We start from the raw sequence: 22,646 nt of genomic DNA, 5'->3' as shown, positions 1-22,646 counted from the left end.
CGGTTCTGAATTCTTATGCGCACAACATTGGGGGAAATAGTTTCTGTCGATATGTGATGCTAATAAACCTGTTTAGTCACCCGGAGTTCCTTGAGAAACTTAATCAAAAATGGCCAACTGATGGACCGACGATCAGACTCTATTGGTTTAGGCAATTTTATGATTTTCGATAATTCATGCCAATAACTCCGTTACTGTATTGTATTAAATCATATTATTGGAAATCCGGATTTTCCAAAACCCATGTTGACCGGACTGGTACGCTCAGATATGGTTCCAATAGCAGGATAATTTCTGAATCTAATGAGCTCAAAATTTTTGAAATCTGTGGAAACAGGTAGGGAGATATGGCCATTTCAGTTTCGCGGATTTCGCTAGTGTTCAATTTAGAGCTCGCACGCGTTATAAATTTAGAACTGAACAAAGTTCAAACATTTTTGAGCAACAGTTAGGTACAATAGTTTTTGCCTCAACTACCGCTTATTACCCGAATTACCCGAACAATTGTTTACATCTACGACTCATTCAACCTAGTTTCCGAGTTGACACACATAATACTTCAAACGAGTGGAAATAAATTGTTGGCGAAATCCTTTGTCAATTTGAGCTAAAATAGTTTAGTATTAGCGGGGTATTGGCCGATATGATACTGAAGAAAGTAAAATATTATAGACATTATGATACCGAAATCCATAACATTATGTTCTTTTCATCAGTTAGAGTTAGCTCACGTAACCAGATGTCCATTCGATGAATAGTCAAATCGATTGAATGTCATATACTTCCTCTTCCGTAAAATGGGTTTTGACCAAATGACCGTTTGACCAAGTGTACTTTCGAGCAAAGATTCTTTTGTTTCCTATGATCATTTTCAAGTCGAGTCAAATGTTTATCAAAGACCAGTAGATTAGCCATAAATGTCCAAAATGTCATTTCATTCGATTCTCTACAACTTTCAAAACTTTTCAACATGTTGATATCTTTCAGCCTTTTGATATATTTCAGCCTTTTGATGCTTTCAGCCTTTTGATCATTCAGCCTTATGTGTTTCAGCCTTTTGATCATTCAGCCTTATGTGATTCAGCCTTTTGTACGTAACCCGAATGTCCACAGCATCAAACATCCTATATGGAATGTATCTTCAAGAATTTCGCTTAAAATCTTGGAAGTAATCTAACTATAATGGTACTGTCTACCCCCGATGCACAGTAGGAAAAAATAAATATAAAACGCGAATAAATTCAATATATCTGCTCGGAGTGAATGGATTCGATAGAAGCGCCCGTCTAGCGAATTGGGAGTCGTGAGTTCGAGTCTCACCGAAGTACGTGGGTTTCTTTTCATAATTCAAAATCTCAATCTGTTCACATGTTCTGTTGTGCACATGGATGTCAAAGCATTTTCAACAGTGTTTAAGAGCCTACCCTAAACTTTTTAATGGAGCAAGAATTTCACAATGAGCCTGTTCAGTAGGCCAGGGCTTGTTTTGCAAAAAACTGGACAATATAAAAGTCGTTATTGGAAAATGGTCGTGTTAAAATTTGACATCCGTATCTCAAGGGGCCTAAAGTTTTGAAAAATTCAATGGGACAAAAACAAACATGAAATCGATAATTTTAGGACCCAAAGGGACTTAGAACTTCGATATCTCTACTCGTTTATAAGTTATTGTCAAAAAACTATCGAAAAATCAGTATTATTGATATTTTGTAAGATTCCGAAGAAAACTTTCCCTACTCTGCACAATAACTTAAAAACGAGTGGAGATATCTTCTTAGCACATTTTTGGCCCCTTAGGGTCCTAAAATTTTAAACAACTTTAGGCCCCATGAGGGACCACTTAGCCTTGAGATACGGACTTCAAATTTTGCTAAAACGATCATTTTCCAACAACAAAATTTTAACATATTCAATTTTTGCAAAATACGGGACGGCCTACTGTTTAGGACCTCACACGAAAATAAAAAAAAATCCCCAGTAAGACAACATTTTATGTCGAAGAACTGTGTCACTCAAACTAAGCTCCGACATGCCATAAAAAGAAAATTCAAGGTAATGTCATAATCACATCTGTGTGTAAAAACTCTTTCAAATATGAGTGCATGCACCTGAGAGTCGCTTTGAAAAATACGACAACTTAAAAAAAAAGATATTACACGTTAACCAAAAATGACCAAGTGCACCGCGTAGAGATTCATTTCCAAAAAGTGCACCGCGAACCAAATGGCCCGAAAACCCCTGCACTAAAGTTATTAAGTTGAAGTATAGAATCTATCTTTAAAAAACGCGAGATGGAATCTCTGTTTAATTCACATGGCATTTACCAAGTTAATCTCAGAGAACATGCTCATTATTTTCAAAGGAAATTTTATCAAATATTCTTATAAGCTTGGCATGAATACTGAGGGAGATCTTCCAAAAATCTTACCAGTTCTTATAAATATCTCCAGGAATTATGAATAATAGTCTTAGGAGCTATGTAACATATCTGTTATGTATAGAAGCAGAACTTTACCGATGGATCAGCTGAGGATTTCGCTGAGAATTTTCAAAGATCTGGACTGGAATTTCAAAAAAAAAACACCAGCAGAAAAGTAAAGGTCGACAAGTAATAAAGAAAATAAATCAAGTCATAGTCATGATCTGTGAATCGAAAAATACACTGGAGTTTTTTAACAAACAAAGAAAATCTTTTAGAAATTTTGAAAGTGTGCACCGCGTGACGATTTATTTCTAAAAAGTGCACCGCCAAGCAAAAGGTCTGAAAACCCCTGTTTTAGAGCTTTTAAACGCGTCTTCAAACCGCACATCAACTACTCTGAATTTTCTAAGAGAAATCAAAAAATGTATGTGATAAGGTTGATTCTTTAGTGGAACTATTTATGGTTTTGAGTTGTTGTTACAGACCACTCATGGCTGTTTATCTCTGAACTTAGTACTATTTCACCGCCGATAAAAAATAGGGTTTGAAAATATCTTCAGTATTCTCATGCAGAATTAATGGTGTTTATATGTGCTTTAACATTAGTACAGTAGCCTGGTACGCACCAAGTGCAATCCTGCACAAAGGTATTTGCAAAGCATAAGTTCATCGATAAAAACGCAGAGAAAAACATCCGATATCTGCTTTCCTTTATCTCTTGTAGACAGCTCATGTCATAATACCGAGAAAGTCGCTGCAAATGCACCCAGCTTGAACAACAGAGCACGTTAGTAAAACGCTAATCTAATGTGTACGCAGGGCACGCTATAAATCTGTTCTACACAACGGGTGCAGCTATTACACCCTAAGCCCCATTTAATATTGTCAACACACAGCCATCGTCATCGGTCGTGGACAAAGATCTCTTTTGTTACGACGCGACGGACGCGGACGGCGGTTCGGCTACACTGTGTCTTCTGTCGATGACTAGAAAAGACTCACCAAGCTAGAGCAGACGGTCGACCAACTGGCACTGGGATTAGGCTTGAGAGGAGTACCAGTAGTAGACACACGTGAGCTAATATTTCCCTGTGTATAACAAGCTGCCTAGCTCCATCGAGTGGTGTACGAGTTCCATTAGTCCCAGCCAGCCAGCAGTGACTTACAATGGGTTCACGAAATTATAACTAGGTCGACGCTAGCAAGTTACTGTAAACTTGTTTGCTCAACAAGCATGGCTTCTGGAGTTACGTGAAGTGTTTGTTTATGAGCAAGATAAAATTTTGTTATTTACTACATGCCTCATGATCTTTTAGGGCTGCCTTTTATGGTTTGAGGTGTGAAAATGTGCTATAGAAATCCTAATACGATATACATAAAGAAATACTTCACTGCACCTACCTAACGATTTCAAATGAACACAAATTATTAAAATGATCCGATTGCGTCATGTCACTGTAATGCTACGACTGTACCGAAACTCTCTTGAACAAATTCAGCCATCATGCAATCATGACGTAATCTCCAACCTGGATATAACTGTGTTTTCATGTCGCCAGATCTTTATCACGACGATGATTAGCTTATCCTTGAAATGTTAAATGCCACTGCCAAGGACTCCCCGCTAGCTTGTTGCTTTCCAACTTTGAAAGAAGGTATGCGGACGGCCAGAAAAAAAATGCGAGCTCATTACAACCCTCGTTCAATGTCAAAATTGCACGACATATTTTTCGACATTGCTGTTTGGTGGAGTGAAAATGATTGTTCGGTAGTGCATTTTAAAGAGCCTCGTCGAATGACGAAGATTCAATTTAAAAAGTGTTCATCGAATTTCAATATAAAGCTAAAGGTTTCTTAAAATTTGTATCGTTGGTTGTTGTAACAGTGGACGATGAAAGCGCTTTCGCGAAACGATGCGTTCCATAACACGGAACACACACAGGAAAACATCAATATGTACTCCCATTCTATCTGGAATGAAATGTCTAATGTGGAAAATATTCTGCAGAGGTCCTGATGAAAATCAAAACTGGTATTAGCCATGTTTTAATTCGGTACCAAGAAACGTACTTTTTGTACAAGATATTATAAATTAAGAATAAATTCTGTTTTACAAGAAATGGACAATTGGTAATTAAAAATCATCGTATTTCATTTCACCTCATCACACACGCCCATTCCGTACATTCAGTAACGTCAAAATAACATCATTTTCATAGCGCGACCATGTCTTGTCGGAACACACTCCCTCCGAAAATGCTTGTCCTCCTTTGTATCCAAAACAAAACAAAAAACTTCGAACCTAAGCTAAACCTCATTTCTGTATATTTTCGTTTGTTAGCTTCATTTGCAAACCAATATAACGCCTCTCTTACTTTCATTTTATGTTTGCTTTCGCTGACACATGAGCTAAGAAGAAAGAGAATGATTGTAATACATACTATGAGCAGTGTTAGGTGTTCTCTTGTATTAGAAAAACGACACTTAGAAGAAGTTTACTGTTTCGGAAGATAAGACCAGTCCTAACAGAATGCTGTCCGTCGGTTGAGGGTACAAACTGCTTGGAAACGCTGTGTAACTTGCTATCCCAGTTAGTTGTAGGCAACGTGTCAGCAGGAAAACGGAAAAGGACATCTTGGCTTCATATCATTTTGGTTAACCTCCGTTTTAAGTTTCCGTGGTATTGTGTTTGTTAACCCTTCTTGACGATATAGTATGTAAGCAAACTCCCCAAACAACCTAGCGATTGGTCACTACCTCGACATTGATCTCAAAATTTTCTGACCATCTTCTAATTGACCAGCTCGGGCCGGATACAACCGGTAGCAGCGGCGTCGACCGACTGGATTGGGCTGGACTTTCCACCGGCTGAACCGAATCGCGCAGGCGACTCGATGACCGATCAGCAGGCTGGCATCCGACTACCACTGCCCCTATCGTTGACCAGTAGTCTCCAGCGAGATCTACAGCAGAATATACCACTAGATCGAACTAGAATTCCCAGTAGTAACGCTAGTAGTAGTACTTCCAAAAATACCATCTACACCGACATTGCCCTCGGTCGATCCATACAAAACGTAATGCGTCCATCGTCGATCGGTGGCACCCGCTTTCCCGTGGCTTCGCCCTCGCCATCCCAGCCGGAATACCACCATCACCAGGATGAAGTGCTTTGCAAAACTGCTTCCAATTTTTTGAAAAGCGGCGGTAACAGCCACAGTATTGCCAGCTGCACCGCCCATTACCCACACAAATGTGTTCAAGACTTGATCAAGGAGGAACTGGGCGCGTACGGCGGAATGACCGGTCCCGGACATCTCAGCAACGCCGGCAGTCTGGTGAACATTCACATCGAATCGGACTTCGCCCAGTACGGAGGCAGCCCGGGAACCGTCGGTGGATTTCAGTCCAATCCTGGCTCCGGACGGACCAGCCCGTCGCACCAGATGTTCCACGGATCACCCCCGAAGCATCTCAGCGCCATTGGCCACTCGATAAGCATACCAAACAGTACCCGAGTTAGCCGAGCTCCGTCGCCGTCGTTCCTGCACGCAGTCGCAGCCGGAGACCATCCAAGGTTGGAGCAAGTTCCAATTTGACTTTTTTTGTTTTTCTTTTTGTACTTGTTTTGTTTTGTTATGACGTTTTCTTCGCTGCAACTGTCACGAAATTTGTTTCGCATTTTTTGGTTTGTGTTTTGCTCTTATCCAACCATGTCTTTGATTTTCAGTTTCAAATTCTGACCTGTTTCGGATACATTACGTTATTGGAGTGACTTTTTTGAAATGACTCGTCGTTTTGAGAATTGAGTTTTTAGTGTAACTAATCGTAGATCACATACACGAAACAGATAATCCCAAACGAAACAATACTTAACAGATAGTAATTTGTTTATGAGCGTAAGAGTGTGTTGATAACAATTCCGATTAGAAACGTTTTCCCGTTTTTGTTTTTTTTTTTTTGGTTTTCCCTCATGTGACAATCAACCATTCATCCAGCTTTACTTTACCCTTGTTCATAGATCCATATCTAATTGTAATGAATAGTCCCATTAACAAATAGTGAGTTACAGAAACACTGTAGAAGATTGTAGGAAACCTGATCGACGGATTGCGTGCCGCAATGCGATATTTGATTCGTCACGCACCACTTTGTCTCCGAAGGCGTTTCTTTGAAATAGTTGTTCATACCTTTAGAACGATTTGTCCTGCGGTGTTCTGCTGTGCTGACTAGACGAGACGTGCCAGCCTAATAAATCACTGCAGTAAAGATGGGTGTTGATGGGTTTAGCATTCCAGTGATACATGTTTAGAATAGCTTAGACATAGCTTGCGTAGAAGTTAGTTGAAATTGTTGCCATAACTTTAGATAAAAATCCATAAATGAATGAAATCGTGAATGTAATACTACCCTCTTGGCAAAAGCTCCGAAGAAATTTTTAACATATAAATCTGGAAAACAGTTAACTTACGACGTTTTCAAATCGAATCCTGGAAATACTACTTTTTGAGGCACTTGTGGAAATGCATTGTCTTTCACGGTATAGCAACGGCTATCAAACTAACATTCCTTCCTCTTCCCAATGACCGAAAGGACGTGGCCGACAGTGATAGTTTTTTTTTTTGTATTTTGAGCTCCTGATTTTTTTTTTTTACTTTTCAATCACTAATTTTACAGCTCTATTGTCCATTAGGGCACTGCGTGAGCGATTCCAATTGGAAGCTGTACTTACACTATGTACAGCGCCTAAATGTATTCTAATCTAATACTACTATATCGAACTGATTGCCGTTGCGCTGCTTTCACTTTTCTACCATATCATGGTAGAATGATGAGCACAAGGATGTTGATTTGTGGCTGTTGATTGTTCCTGTTTCCAGTCCGATTGGGGGTCCATTACCGGTTGTCGTTCGCCGATGTCCAAGTATCCGGGTCCATTTGAGCCAAGGGCTCAGAAGAGGATCAGGTAACAGCTGCTCTTAGGGGGAAAGAGCAACTGACGGAAGTGCCGGGGCTGGAATCGAACCATGATCATCTGCTTGTGAAGCAAACGTGTGACCGATTGCGCCACGGGCCCTGGCTAAGCTCCCGGATTGTGCACATTGAAAATAGCCAGTGCCAAGCCCGATTTGCACCAAAATATAACGCGAATCGGAATAGGACATAATCGACTGTATTCATCTCCGTCGCATAAAGATAACAAATTAGGGAAGTATCAAAGTGCCACACGTCAGAAAGTTTTTTTTATTATATAATTAAGATTTTGTAGTTAAGGAAACGATTTATTAAATTATGTTCGGCGTTCCGGCCTTGGAAGGGCCTTTTTCCGGGTTAAACATTGTTACATCGTATTTATCTCAAGTTATCTGTTAATGTAGTTGTCGGTTGGTCACGTAAAATCGTATTGCCGAATGAAATCAGCACAAAAAAAATCAGCAAAGTTTGCTGAATACCAGCAAACAAAATTTGCAGTGTAGGCTTTTATCCATAAGAAAATTAGAAAATTTGAAAAGTTGGTGGACCGATCGGGAATTGAACCCCTTATACCTCGTGCGAGCATTTTACTGATCATTTTCAGTTTTGCGTTTATATTAAAACAACAATTTTATTTTGAAACAACAGAAACATTGCACATTATGTAGGGCATTATACTATTTGGGCAGGTGCACCTATTTTGGGCACTTGCCAGTATAGCTAAGTCAATTGTATACAGGGGATGGTCAAAATGTTTGGGATAGGCAACGTTTTTTTCTCTCACAAAAATGTTCAACAAGCTATAACTTTTCATAGAGCGTATCAAAAAATCTCAAATTTTGACTGTTTGTCAACCTATTATGTGTGCATCATTGGTACAAATTTGGGCTCGATTGATTAATATTTCGCAAAGTTAGAACCGTTCGGGTAAATCACTATTTTTCAGACAACTCATTTTTGAGGTGTCATATCTCGGAAACCAGTGAACCGAATTGAATGAAATTTTGAACGTACACTAACAATATGTAAATTAAGGTGCCCCCACACTTATATGAAAAACAAAAATTTCGAAAAATGCCAAGTCTTACCTCCTCAATCAGTTGTTTTGGACTCCCAGAAGCTACGTTCAAAATTTGAGCAAAATCGGTTGAGCCTAAGGGGGCGCTCAAAACGCTTAAAGTTTGTATGGGAAAACTTGGCCAAATGTATGCAGACATTTTAAGTTTTCGAATTTTGCCGCTAGGTGGCGCTGTAAGCGTTCAATAATCAAACCCTTTAGTATTATTGTAGGTGACTATATGCCAAACAACTTTGTCGAAGACCGCAAAGTGATCCAACGTCTGTGAAAAAAGTTATACCCTAGGAAAAGTGAGGATAAACTTTATTATTATTTTTCCAATACATGTAAAGGAATAATATCAATAATGAAATCTCAATACTTTGCCTCACTTTGCCTAGGGTATAACTTTTTTCACAGCCGTCGGATCACTTCGCGGTATTCGACAAAGTTCTCCGGCATATAGTCACCTACAATAATACCAAAGGGTTTGATTATTGAACGCTTACAGCTCCACCTAGCGGCAAAATTCGAAAACTTAAAATTTCGGCATACATTTGGCCAAGTTTTCCCATACAAACTTTAAGCGTTTTGAGCGCCCCCTTAGGCTCAACCGATTTTGCTCAAATTGCTTCTGGGAGTCCAAAACAACTGATTTAGGAGGTAAGACTTGGTATTTTTCGAAATTTTTGTTTTTCATATAAGTATGGGCCACCCTAATGTAAATGCTTCACAAACTATTTAACATAGGTACTTTTTAAACGTTAGAAAAAATTGTAATAGATTGACACATTTTGGATTTTTCTCGAAAAAATATATTTTTTTTACATCAATGTCAATAAATTTTAGTGTTGATATCCTAAGATTTTCCACTGCTGTTCTCAAGTTATCTCTAATCAGATATATTAGAGCCTATTTAGATTGAAGGAAGAACACATTTAGTAATTTTTGTGTGGTTTTGTATATTTGACTTATTTTCCTCTATATGGGTAAAAATTTCAACCCGGTATAACTTAATTCGCCGTAAGAAAATATCACATTTTATAACGTCGTAATAAGTATCAATATATTGTTAATAAACGGTAAAAAATTCATTCAATTCGGTTCACTAGTTTCCGAGATATGACAGTTCAAAAATTAGTTGTCTAAATAATAGTGTTTTACCCGAATGGTTCTAACTTTGCGAAAAATAATCAATCGAGCCCAAATTTGTACCGATGATGCACATATAATAGGTTGACAAACAGTCAAAATTTGAGATTTTTTGATGCACTCTATGAAAAGTTACAGCATGTTGAATTTTTTTGTGAGAGAAAAAAAGTTGCCTATCCCAAACATTTTCGCCATTCCCTGTACCTAATAATCTATTTTTGGCACACACTGAGATACGTACAGTACCTAACCCAATACAAAAATTCAGATCGCGTATTTTGTATTTTTGAAAAGAAGAGGAGTAAGAAGGGGTCTCCAGATAGCCTAGTGGTTAAGGCTATGGATCGCCAATCCGGAGACGGCGGGTTTGATTCCCGTTCCGATCGAGAAAATTTTGTCGACTCCCTGGGCATAGCGTATCATTGTACTTGCCACACAATGTTACGAAATTCATGCAATGGCAGGCAAAGAAAACCCTTCAATTAATAACTTTAGAAGTGCTCTAAGAACACTAAGTTGAAGAGAGGCAGGTCTAGTTCCAATGCGAACGTCGAGCCAAAAAGAAGAAGAAGAAGGAGTAATAAAAAGTACACCGGTCTAATCAAGATAATAACTGATTTTGTTACAATTAAATCAAAACAATAACAAAATGTGTATTGATTTTGGCTTCAAGATTACTAGTTTCTGTCAAAATTTGATACAATTTTGTAACACAGCGAAAAGTGAAAACAGCTTTTCAATGGATTATCTGTTTTTTATTATCGATCAAAAAGCGATCAACTCTGACTATACATGTCAATGGTTGCTCCTCCGTGTTTGATCTGAGCTGGTACCATTTGCTCTGAGATCCAACTGAATAAGGGCCCAGTCATCGCATAAGATGTTGGATAAGATGTTAAAGTGGAAGCTATATGCGCCTAAATGGAGGCATGCACGCATATGGCCTCCACTTTATCATCTTATGCAACATCTTGTACGATTACTGGTTGTCTGGGGGGCTGGGATACTCCACTTATTCTCAAAGTGCAATATAAGCAGCTCATACAGTTTTGATCAATAACGGCGCTGGCCAAGTCCTTATAGTCAGCTGGGAAAGGAATGTTAGGCTGTACTGGTTGTTGCTTCTAGAGACCGAGAGCACTCTGCGTCTCCACAACCCGCACAGACTGGTGTATTTGTTAGACGAAATGAATGGGAGATCTGGGAGTCACCATTGAATCGGTGATGCGATCTATGGATAGGGATTATTTATAGTGTTCGTTAGGTGATAGATTGTGTGGCGAATACTGTGAAGCGTCAAGCGGTACAGTTCGCTTTGGTTGCATAACTTGTATACGTTATATACGCTGTGAAGTTGGAATAAAAGGAAACGACTTTTTTTCAATTCGTAGATAGAAAGATCATGGTTTATCAAGCTTCATGAAGATTATGGAGCTAATTTCAGATAAAATTTAATTTATGTGGGGCACTAGTGTCAGTGGGCATGATAACACATTGCACAGCTATTGAAACTAACTTTTCATCGATTCCGCATAACAACATAGTCCTTCTGAAAAACCCTACTTTTCAGGAGAAATACGTTGGAAGGGCTAAATTCAGTTGAGGAACAAAATGTAAATATATTAGTTTTTCTATCACGCTTTCTTAGTCTTTGGATCAAATAGTACCCTGATCTTATAGTTTTATCAGAAAATTCAGAAAATTTGGCAAAACATATGACAAAATCAGAGATGTATGTTTGTTAGTTTTTGAAAAATGCAGGTTCTTAAAAATAGACAGCAATATGTTAATAATAGCTATTCTACTTTTTTTTTCTATCTGTATTATCAAAATTTTTAGCCCTAGGCTAGTTCTTCTCGGGACCCATATTTTACTTCCCTTCCGAAAGAAGAATTCACACTTATGTGGGTTTCTCGGGAGTGAGATTCGATCCCGGGTCCTCGACGTGATAGTCAGTTGATTTAACTACCACTGCAGGTCCGCTCCCAATATTCTACTATTGTCTTATATTGTAATTCCTCATAAAACTTTGCATTTTTGAGTAATACCTGGTGTTTTTGTATCCATAGTTTATTAGCATTCAAAATATAATCAGACTTAATAAAGTGTTTAGACTCCTTATTTTCAAAAAATAATTTCTTAAATACTAAAAAAACACACGTCTTTGATTTATCTGATACGTTTCGCCAAATTATCTGAATTTTCTGATAAAAATATTATAGATAGGGTAATCCTTTGGTCCCGGGACCATGAAAACGTGTCAAATAGACGAAGACACCAGTGGGTACAGAGATGAAACTATTCTCACGAAAAGTTTCATCGCTCAGAGCGGAAATCGAACCCTCACCCCCACAGCATGGTGCGATTAGAAGCGTGGTGACCCTGAACATACAGCTACGAGGCGCCACAAACAAAAAACCCATATCATTACATATTTTACATTACACACTTAGAATAAATTACAGTATTCGGTAAAAAAAATCACCGAAACTGGTCTGTAAACAAGCAAACTGTAGTATTACGGCGAAATCGATGAAATTGCAGGAGAAAATCGGTGAAATCTAAGAAATCAGCGAAGAACCAGTGAAATCAGACAAGTTTACAGGAGACCTGTGAATATTTTACCGTACTACTGTAAAATGCGTTTGACAGCCACGCCGGCAGCTTCGAGCATCACGGTGTGTCTGGTAGAACAAAATTATTTAAAAAAAAATCGGTATCGCTAAAACACCCACCAAACGAAAGCTGAAGGTCCCCCCTTTCATTTGAGGCTAAAACAAGAAAGTTCTATCGGCGGTCCTAGAACAATTTTTTTTTTTTTCAAAAATTTATTACTATAAGGACACACTCCACGCACTTCTACACCGCGGTTTTTGAACTTCATTGAACGATATTTCCGGGCTCCTGCTGTCGATTTTGATTCTTTTTGCACCAAAATGAAGATAATTACCTATATTCTTCTAATAGTACCTGAAACTTTGAAAACTGCTTCTAGAAAGTAGCAAATTTCTTGGCGTTCGGTCAAAATTCGTCATTTTTTGCGATGGTTTCCCGTTACTCTGTTTTTCTTGTTTTCTTTCGAAGTACATAGGTCCAATTCCCAATTAGAAAGCATAAACTCAATCTTCTATCCAAATCTGATTGTTTGATATGCCTGTTGGTATGTATGTGACAACATACCAATTTTTGAAAGCAAAAGTTTGATTCTCGCACAAAACGTAACGCGTGGAATGTATCTAAGACTTGCATTTTCTTCCTTTTTACCTTGAGTGTAACCTAATGGGCTCGTATGAGGTCACTCACACGTTTCATATTGATAGAGTAAACGGGTAAAAACATATTCAAAATTTTCCATACAAAATGTTGTCTAGATAAGTGTAAAAAAATATTTAAGGGAGTTGTAATAGAATTTTACCAATATTTAGGTATATGTGTTAACCATCTTCTACTTATTGACATGAAGAAGGAGTTATTTCGACTGCCATTCTCCTCGTTTTTATGGACAGTGTCAAATGTTCGAAAAGTTTTACAGTCGTAGTAGGCCATGACTTGGTTGTCAATAAAAATATAACGATCAACAAAGTAGCTCGGATAAAATGGCCACGTTCCATTATAGGCCGGTATACGTTCATTTTGGGCCCCTTTCTGGTACTTGTAAAAGCAATTAACATTTTTCGCTAATTTGAAGGATTGCTGTGTGGTATAGCATTAGGTATTGAATCACAAAAAATAAAAGAAATTCAATTTCAACATAGCTTTGCTCCAAACTTTTAGAGAAACAACTATGGCATGTACTCATAAAGTCACGATGAAAACCGTACCAAGGTGTGCGTGCTGTGTTGGAAAAAGCTTTTTCTGCAACCATCCATATCATCGAAGGTAGTTGATATTCACAGACTTAGATATATGTTTTATATGGCTGAGCATACAAATAAAAGACAGAATAAAATAGAAAAGTCCCAATTTGTTTTTATTTGTATTTGCAGGTTATTGAGAGTATTCATCAACTTTTTCTGAAATATACCAGATATAGAAGTTGGTATTATCCTACGATAATGTATCGCAATTACTTATTTAAAGTTTATTGGTTCAATGATGAGATCATACCCTTTAGAATTACTCTCTTTAAGTATAAATATAATTTGAGTCTTCTACGCAGATATTTGCTGTAATTGCGAAATATGTAGTGCTGCAAGAACTACAGTTTCTTCTTAATTTAAGAGCAAACGCGGAAGACCTAGCACTACTACCGATGATTCAAAAAGATGGTGCTCGTTGCAGTTCTTCTAAAGATGCAAAAGGGTTGATTGATTGATTTGTCCTTATTTAAGAGACTATCAACCCTTGGCTGGTTCGTCTCTCGCAAAAGGGAGATTTCATATTTGCATTGAAAATGTAACCGCTTTTCTCAAATTATGTGTCGTGACCCACCTGCCCCATTAGAAATACACGTGTTTTAAAGATTCGATTCCAGAAAATATCGAGTTGCGGTCATCTTAGGATTCTGGAAAGTGTATGTTGTCTTGTAATTAATTGTAGTATCTTAGCATCTAACATCGTGGCCTTAAGGATGTTTTTCACTTAAAACAGCTAAGTCGAATAAATTGGCAATGTTTTGTGCAGAACTTGTTTATAAAGTAAAAGTATCAATAACATGTTCAGTTTGCAGTTTTAACCAATTCATGGTATTTGGAACACATAACCATTCCCTTATATCACAGACAAGAAGACGTAACTCTTAGAGAAAATTCATTATTTTTTTTGCTGTCTTTTTCTTGAACACGCATCCACCTATTGGTAGAACCGCGCGAGACACTGTTGGCCATGATGGGATGCGATTTGACGTTTGCCTAACACGCACACTTTTATACATGTCTCCTGTAAGATTCGTTTGAATCGTTCAGCAACGTGTACACTTGAAAACATCAAAGCGATCGAACATTAGCACCTCTGGTGAAAGAATCGCGGAAATCAAACGAAATATGAATTCATCGTCAAATGCATGTGCCAAGCCCTTTTGAAGAGTGTTACGTCTGTTTGTCTGTGCTTATATCGTGCATTGCTCAATAGAGAAAATAATAAAATTCTTAAAATAATTGAAAGTTTTGTCAAATGCATTCTATAAGGATGAACATGGTGATTTAATAATAATTACGAGTATTAGAGCATGATGCGGTATACATGTAAATTGAAACTTGAACTCATCATGTCCACCTGCTTGAAACTATTACAATTTTTTAAGCATTACTGCACACGAAACTGACTACTGTTTACTGTTTTTTTTTTATTAACATGGGACTATTATGCTTCTGTGGGAAGTGTAATTAAAATGATATAAAAAATCTTCCGTCGGAAAGCCATGTTGGCAATGGACAAACTGTTTTTCGTTATTACTTAGTACTTCGAGAAAATACAAAAAATATCACACTATTTCAAAAAAAAAATTGTTCTAGACCCGCCGATAGAACTTTCTCATTTAAGTCTCAAATGAAAGGTGGGACCCTTAGCTTTCGTTTGGTGGGTATTTTAGAGATACCGATTTTTTTTAAATAATGTTGTCCACCAGACACACCGTGGCATCAGTTCTATTAGAATTTGCGCATCATCTCCAAGCAAGACTCTCTTGTACAGTGGCAGCAAGTGTGGTTCCTGATCAGAAGGTCATGTATTCAATCCCATCATCGACGTTTTTTATGAAAATATTGTTTTTTTTTGTGCTCGCATAAAATCGCCGTAAAGGAGACTGGGCGAATCTGGGCCCGGAATGTACACCAATGACCCATAGCTCTTTCGAAAGGTCTAATTGAGACAAGAAAAAGTTGCTATGGGGCCAAAAATATTCATCATGGGAGAAAAAAGTTATTTGACTTTGTATGGGACGAATTTTGGTTGTTTTTATTGTAATTATTTGCATTATTTCTTACAAGCAACCAGTCTCAAAGAAACCAAGTGTCTCATCTGTCAGTGTTATACTCAATAATAAGTCATTCTATAACAAAAAGCAGATAATAATGATTTCAGGAACAGGCCAGTGCATAGAAAATGTTGAGTTTTCTGCAAGTTTTTTGGGAAAAAGTGGAGGGGCACGTAGTGACTAATCTATCTATTAATATTATTATAGTGGAATGGGTATAACCAAAGGTATTATACCTAAAAACCCTTCCCTTGAGCAAGTGCTTGTGCAATGTACGGATTCTTATGTTGAAACACAGTGAAAGATATCAAAATATAAGAAAAGTATAAAAAAAAAAACATTTTGAGTCAAGTGAAACTTGGCATTTAATTAAGGTGTTTTAATTGTGTATGTGATGCACAAGGTTCTATGGATAATATTCATTGCTGTACCATGAGGATACCAGAGATATTGTGCTTTTAATAAGAAGCTCGGTTACTTAGAATGTTTGATCTCAGCAAAAACATTGTAACCTTGGGAATAGTATGTGAATTCAATATACATATAATGGGTCTAAGAAGATTCGGATACCTAGAGAAATACCTAGGGCTATTCCAAAAATAAAACGAGATTCCAAAAAAAAGCTGGCGATTTATGGAGCAAGATGCAAGTAAAAAGCAAAGAGTTAGTGGAAAAAGCTGACGATTTGAACAAAAAGCTCATATTAGAGCAGGAAGTTGAAGATTCTGGGAAGAAGCAGATGAATCCTAGAGAAGACGAGAAAAACCTCAAGAGACTTAATAAAACTGGGTATTCTGGAAAGCAACCGAGGGCTCTAGAAACATGCTGGTGGTTTTGAGGAGGAAGTGGTGATTTCAAGGAAACTAGAAAAAAATAATGGAATTTAAAAATAGAAGCTTTGGATTCTAGCTAGGATTGGATAAGACTGAAGGGAAAAGGGATTCTGAGGGACAGCTGTTTGTATTTGAATAAACGGGCGATTAATTGTGATATGATATCACTGATATCGAGAGGCACAATAGCAAGCTTTGTAGGCGATGTGGGGACGAATGTCATAAGGCGCAAGGTAGTTCAAACCATCCCAAGTGATTGATTTGTTGCGGGAAATACGCAAACAACATGTACACCGGTCCTAGTCTTCAAAAGAACTTTGTTGATAAGTCACAGTACAAACCTGAACTATTGTGACGCAAACCAGCAAACTGCTGAATCAGACAGTCGCTGAGTGGGAGATGGATATGACCGTCATAACGGACCACCCATACCGAATACCAACCGATAACGGCAACTGGATCGGCGACATGAACAACGGGTGAATACCCCGTCCAGGAGTAGGTGTTGGAACAGTTCACTCAGATGACCGCTTATGACTGTATGACCGCTGAGCTAATAGGGCAAAGACCGCGTGACAGGTGATTCCAATGCCTGGATCGTGTAAAATGGATGCCATTTCACAAACCAGCTTGGTCAGACTCTGCTAAAGGCTCTGACCATGCTAGGTTTCGCACTGGCTAGTGTCGGTACTGAAATGCCTTTAGCCGGATAGGAGTCGATTATTGACTATAAAGATTCATCCATGTCAATGAGTACTTGAAGGCCGCGCCCTTGTAGATTTTGTCGTGCTTTAGCACGAGGATATATTTGTTTACGATTGCGGCGTGAGTCCGTGAACTTGGCATTGCTCATCATCGCATTCAAAATCTCTTAGTGCTTAGACTCGTTTGTCTGGATGACGAGGGTGTCTTCCTTTTTGCCCTTGGCATTTGCTCTTATACTTCTTCTTGCCTTAGCGTTCCTAAGCTCATGTTCCTCATTCTTCTTTCTTTTCTTCTTCTGCCTGTCCACAAGGTCCAGAAAGCGTTCTCTCCCTTACCCGCTCTAATCTGTGGTCGCTGAGGACCTACACATAGTCGCAAGCCCCCGCTCCCTTCGATCTTGGACGAGCCGGCCGATTTAAGCCCACTCTTCCAAGCTTGCAAGTATTACTGCTCTTCACTCTCCGAGTTAAAAACCGGCCTTATGAACGCCGCCTGGTAGCACCTCTCCTGTCGGCTGCGCAACCACCTCAATTTTTCAGCACTCTACTCATCCCTATTTTCATGGCCTTCATCAACCATGTATCATCCATGACCTCTCCCGCCATGCTAGTCAGTAAGAAAATGGGGTTCCCTATACTGGCCCTTCGCGCACAGCTACCTCATACTGTCATAAGAATGCATGCAGTACACCGTAAAAAGTACTATTTTAAGTGTCTATCGCATATATGTATGGCGCAGGAATAATTTTCATCGCATATGATGTCATTTTTGTACTTATTGCGATGTATCTGGAAAAGTCGCATAAGAATACAAATCAACTTTTATATATTTTTCTCAAAAGTGTGGGAACGAACTCGCAACGTATCAAATAAATTCGCTTAATAGCATACTGCGATGATCACATATACGACTTCCCTTGGTACTTGTCATAGTATGCCAGTTTAACTCGCATTGGTGTACGAATTAAATCGCATGAATGAAAAAATAAGCTCGTTAAAGGGCGCATAACAACTCGCATAAGCTAGAAACGTTTACGTTGACATAAATCGCATTATATGTGAAAACATTGAAATATTGAAAGAGGTGCTGTTGGACTTTCCACGCAGTGCTAAATAACTACAAAACAGTAAATAGTCATCGTTATGATTATAAACTCATTAGCTTTGTTTTGTGGTTCTGATAATCAACAATAGATGACGCTGGCCAGAGAGGGGGAGTGGAAACAGTGTGGGAAATCACGCTTAGTCGGTTTTATCTCCAGATAGTCTGGCGAACACGCACGTAAAGTGGGGCTCGATAATTCAAAGGTCATTAGTTTGACACTGAGATGACAATAATTGTTTTTTTTTAAATAATATAAGGTCACATAAGGTGTTATGTTACGTCGCAATAAGGCACACCGTACTTCACGTAAGATGTAGCTTCAAGTCTTATGGCATTATTGTTAACCCGCCAATGCACGTATATTGGCTCCACTTTTGCACGCATAAGGCACTTTTGCTGCATCGTATGCGATGTAACTTAACAGCATAAAAGTGCGTATAACACGGCCATAAACTTCATTACACGTGCCAACTGGTTGTCTGGGGCTCGCCACAACCGCTACTAACTGATTTTTGATTATTGTTGTTCTCGGTTTGCAATCCCACGAGTGGCAGTGGAAAAACGTCCACCACGCCATGCATTGACGCGTGAGGGACAAGCAACTGTGTCGGATGCATTGCAAAGGTACCCCACAGGCTGCGTTAACGATGGAGCACCTTCTTCACCACTTCGATCATTTATTCCTTAATTCCAAGATATTTATCCAAGATATTAAAAGTTTTTCACCTTCTTTTCTACTCTTCCAGCTACTGTTAAGTTGTAGGGTTAGTCCGTGTTGACATCTAATGATTTGGTATTGCTGGCATTGATAGTTAGACCTGTCGCAAAGAAACGTTCGGCTAGGTCATTGAGCTTACTCTGCTTGACAAAGCACCATTGGTCTAGTAGGGCTACATCATTTGCCAAATGGAAGTCGTCAGATGCTACATAGTGATGGGCTGCTAATGTAACCTACAATTCGATGCACGGTCAAATGCTCCCCACAAATATCTCGTTGATCACAACCCTTGCGACAACCCGGTTGGTCGAATAAAGCATGACTCTAATCAAAGTGATTTTTTTCATACTCCCCTTATATTTTGATATGTTTCACTGTGTTTCAACATAAGAATCTGTACATTTTACAATCACTTGCTCAAGGGGAGGGTTTTTAGGTATAATACCTTTGGTTATACCCATTCCACTATAATAATATTAATACATAGATTAGTCACTACGTGCCCCTCCACTATTTCAAAAAAAAAAAAAACTTGAAGAACTCCCAACCTTTTTTATGCACTGGCCTGTTCCTGAAATCATTATTATCTGCTTTTTGTTATAGAATGACTTATTATTGAGTATAACACTGACAGATGAGACATTTGGTTTCTTTGAGACTGGTTGCTTGTAAGAAATAATGCAAATAATTACAACAAAAACAACCAAAATCCGTCCCATACAAAGTCAAATAACTTTTTTCTCCCATGATGAATATTTTTGGCCCCATAGCAACTTTTTCTTGTCTCAATTAGACCTTTCGAAAGAGCTATGGGTCATTGGTGTACATTCCGGGCCCAGACTCCATACATTTTTGCCCAGTCTCCTTTGTAAAATTTACCGTACGTTCAGTGATATTGAGAATTCATTTGTAAACAAACATACCAAACGTTCTGCGATTTTTACGGTAAATTTGAAAAACGTGCCGAACGTCCCGGCAATTTTGACAGATGCATTTTCCTGAGATTCGCAGTACGTTCGGTGGTTTGAAAAATCATCGAACTTTTTACCGTACGTTCAGCTGTTGAGATTACGGTAAAATTTTACCGTAATCCGTCATTTTTTCTGAGTGTGTATGCATCTTGAAATAAATTTAGCTCTTTCATCTTTTTTTTTCTTGAAAACTACAGTTCAACATCTTTCAACAAACAAACAAGGAAAAAAGAAATTAAAAAGTATAACTCCAGATGATAGACTTAAAATTTTATGGTTTTTTTTTAATTTAAAGTTTTGCGAAACTTCGATTTTTTGGACCATTCTATCTTAAAATTGGTCACCCTAAAACGAAATAAAAAGGGTCTAATAATTTCCGATGAACTACAAACCCAACAGCTATCACGACATTCTAAGATACACTCTATCGATTTTCTATGGAACGACTGAATATAAAGTTTCTCAAACATTTGAAATATTTTTCATTCACTAAAAATGTAATGTCTCAGCTCCTAGACAAGGCGTTCCAATTATATTTTTACTGAAATTTTGCTCATAAATAATACTATCAGATCAAACATTCATATAGGAAAATGAGATTTTGATGAAAAATGTTTAAAAACATTTATTTTCAAAAAAATCAAAAAAAGGTCCTGCGGTCAATACAAACCCAACATTTCAAAAGCAACTACCATCCAAGATGCCCATGGAAAAATAGAAATATTGAAAAAAAAAACAGAATTTTAAACTTTTTACGAAAAGTTGTTCCTTTTTAGATCGTTTTTTTTATGAAAAATTGTGATATTTTCAAAAATTGATTTGCCGGAATCTCCAAATTATTTTTTAGGAAGTCGAGATGTTCTACGAAAATTCTTGAAATATTTTAATCTGTCATTTCATTTGTTCTTGAAAACCTATTAATTATAGTTGCAAAACTTTTGTTTGAAACTCCTACTGAATTAGCTGAATTCACTACTTCAGCAATTATCTAACTTACAATTTCTACTATTTCACTGCCCTACTAGATTATTATCATTGAGTATTTTCTATGGGGTAATTCAACCCATGGCAGGTTCATTTCCGTTGCTACTAGATATTTGATTGCAATATCAACCAATTGCATCCACATATAACCAATCTAGCCTAATAATTCAATAAATGCAGTATGTAACATCATTCATGCAAGAAGAAAATAGTTATTGAAGTTCGCTGTTCCTACATATATGGAAACTCATACACTGCGTATTGCAGAAAACTAAAAATTAAGAGCATCTTTTCTCACAAGTCAAGCTTAAAATGATAGGTGAGGTAAACCAAATCGTCCTTGACAATTTGCAGTAAATCATGTGAAAATCTTACATTGTATTTACATCTGTTACATACGGTGTTTTTTTTATTCTTAGGCTAGAATAGCATTTGAATCTCGTTTAGTTGTTTAAAGATTTTTCTCAGATGTTTCTTCCGATATAACCGTTCGTTCGTTTCCCTTGAGTGTCTATGTTGTTTTTAGTTTGCCTTCTTGATCTTGACTTTTACTGATATAATCCAATTATTCTCACTTAAACAACTGACAACAAATAATTCTAATAAATGTTTCTTTTCTTTCTTTCCTCTTATTTTGTTTCATTTCAGGTATGTACTGACGGCTGGAGTTTAGTGTATGGATAATCTTCATCTATTCTTTTGTACCGGATATGTTGTTGTTTTGTGCTACAATCATGGTTGTAGGATCGTACGTATTTTCATCTTTTCTCGATGCAGTAAATCTTGCATTGGACATCCTCATTGCAAATATAAAATCGAGGGGTTTTTTTCCTACTTATGATTTTCATTCCAAACGTTTAGCAACTCTGCACTACTTCAAAAGTATTTAAATTAGATCACCAATATTTAGATGTATTTCGGTTACTCGATACAGTTTCTAATTTAACGATTTCCATAAAATGTACCGAAATCACAACACGTGCCGCAGATTGGAACATTTGGCATCAATAATTATACACCTTCAGTAAGCACCGCTAGTTCGTCACCTTTTTGTGTGAATCCTGACCGCTGCTGCTTTACTGCCCTGCCTATCGGCATTCCACTCACATGAGCGACACGAGCGTGACACTTCCATCCATTCATGTGCGGATTTAAAATGTTTCGAGAGCATTGCTGAGTAGAGCCTCGGGCACAAACGTCACGCAACAATTTTAGGGTAAGTGCATATATGTTAAGCATATTACATGAAGATGTTTTGAAATATTAAAAAAATAGAAATGCAATCTTCGTAAATTCACTTTTTTAGTAAGGCTCATAATTAATAGGTAGTAAAGAAAAACACTTTCAGATTTTTATCTTGCCTCTGGACGAAGGAATCTCCTGGATCTTCATCAGTGTTTCAGAATAATCTTCTTCTTCTTCTTTTTCTTATTTATGGCTCTAAGTTCCCACTGGAACTTGGCGTGCCTCTCTTCAACTTAGTGTTCTTTCAGCACTTCCACAGTTATTAATTGAAGGGCTTTCTATTCCTGCCATTGCTTGAATTTGTATATTGTGAGGCAAGCGCAATGATACATTATGCCCAGGGAGTCAAGAAAAATTTCTCGACCGAAACGGGAATCGAACCCGCCGTCTCCGGATTGACGATTCATAGCCTTACCCACAAGGCTAATTTTAGACCCGTTTCAGAATAATGTTAGGTTGGAACATAAGAATAACGGAATCCGTGTTGGTATAAACAAAAACACTTATGTTTGATAATTGAGTTTGAATTAGATTGATTCCACAGATCAGCTATACTTACATAGGGAA

General features: G+C 37.8%; 1 protein-coding gene across 1 annotated transcript in view; it reads left to right on the top strand.

The window, feature by feature from the left end:
• LOC109622886 (protein bunched, class 2/F/G isoform) overlaps positions 1-21,606 on the top strand; it is a 168,602-nt gene extending 146,996 nt beyond the window's left edge. The window contains exons 4-5 of the mRNA XM_062851437.1: positions 5,226-5,999; positions 21,483-21,606. Coding sequence (XP_062707421.1) covers positions 5,226-5,999; positions 21,483-21,507 — 799 coding nt within the window. The 3' untranslated portion in view covers positions 21,508-21,606. The remainder of the gene's footprint in view (positions 1-5,225; positions 6,000-21,482) is intronic.
• The last annotated feature ends 1,040 nt before the right edge of the window (positions 21,607-22,646 follow it).

This window comes from Aedes albopictus, chromosome 2 (genome assembly GCF_035046485.1).
Source record: "Aedes albopictus strain Foshan chromosome 2, AalbF5, whole genome shotgun sequence".
Lineage (NCBI taxonomy): Eukaryota > Metazoa > Arthropoda > Insecta > Diptera > Culicidae > Aedes > Aedes albopictus.
This window is presented reverse-complemented; position numbering and strand designations above follow the sequence as displayed.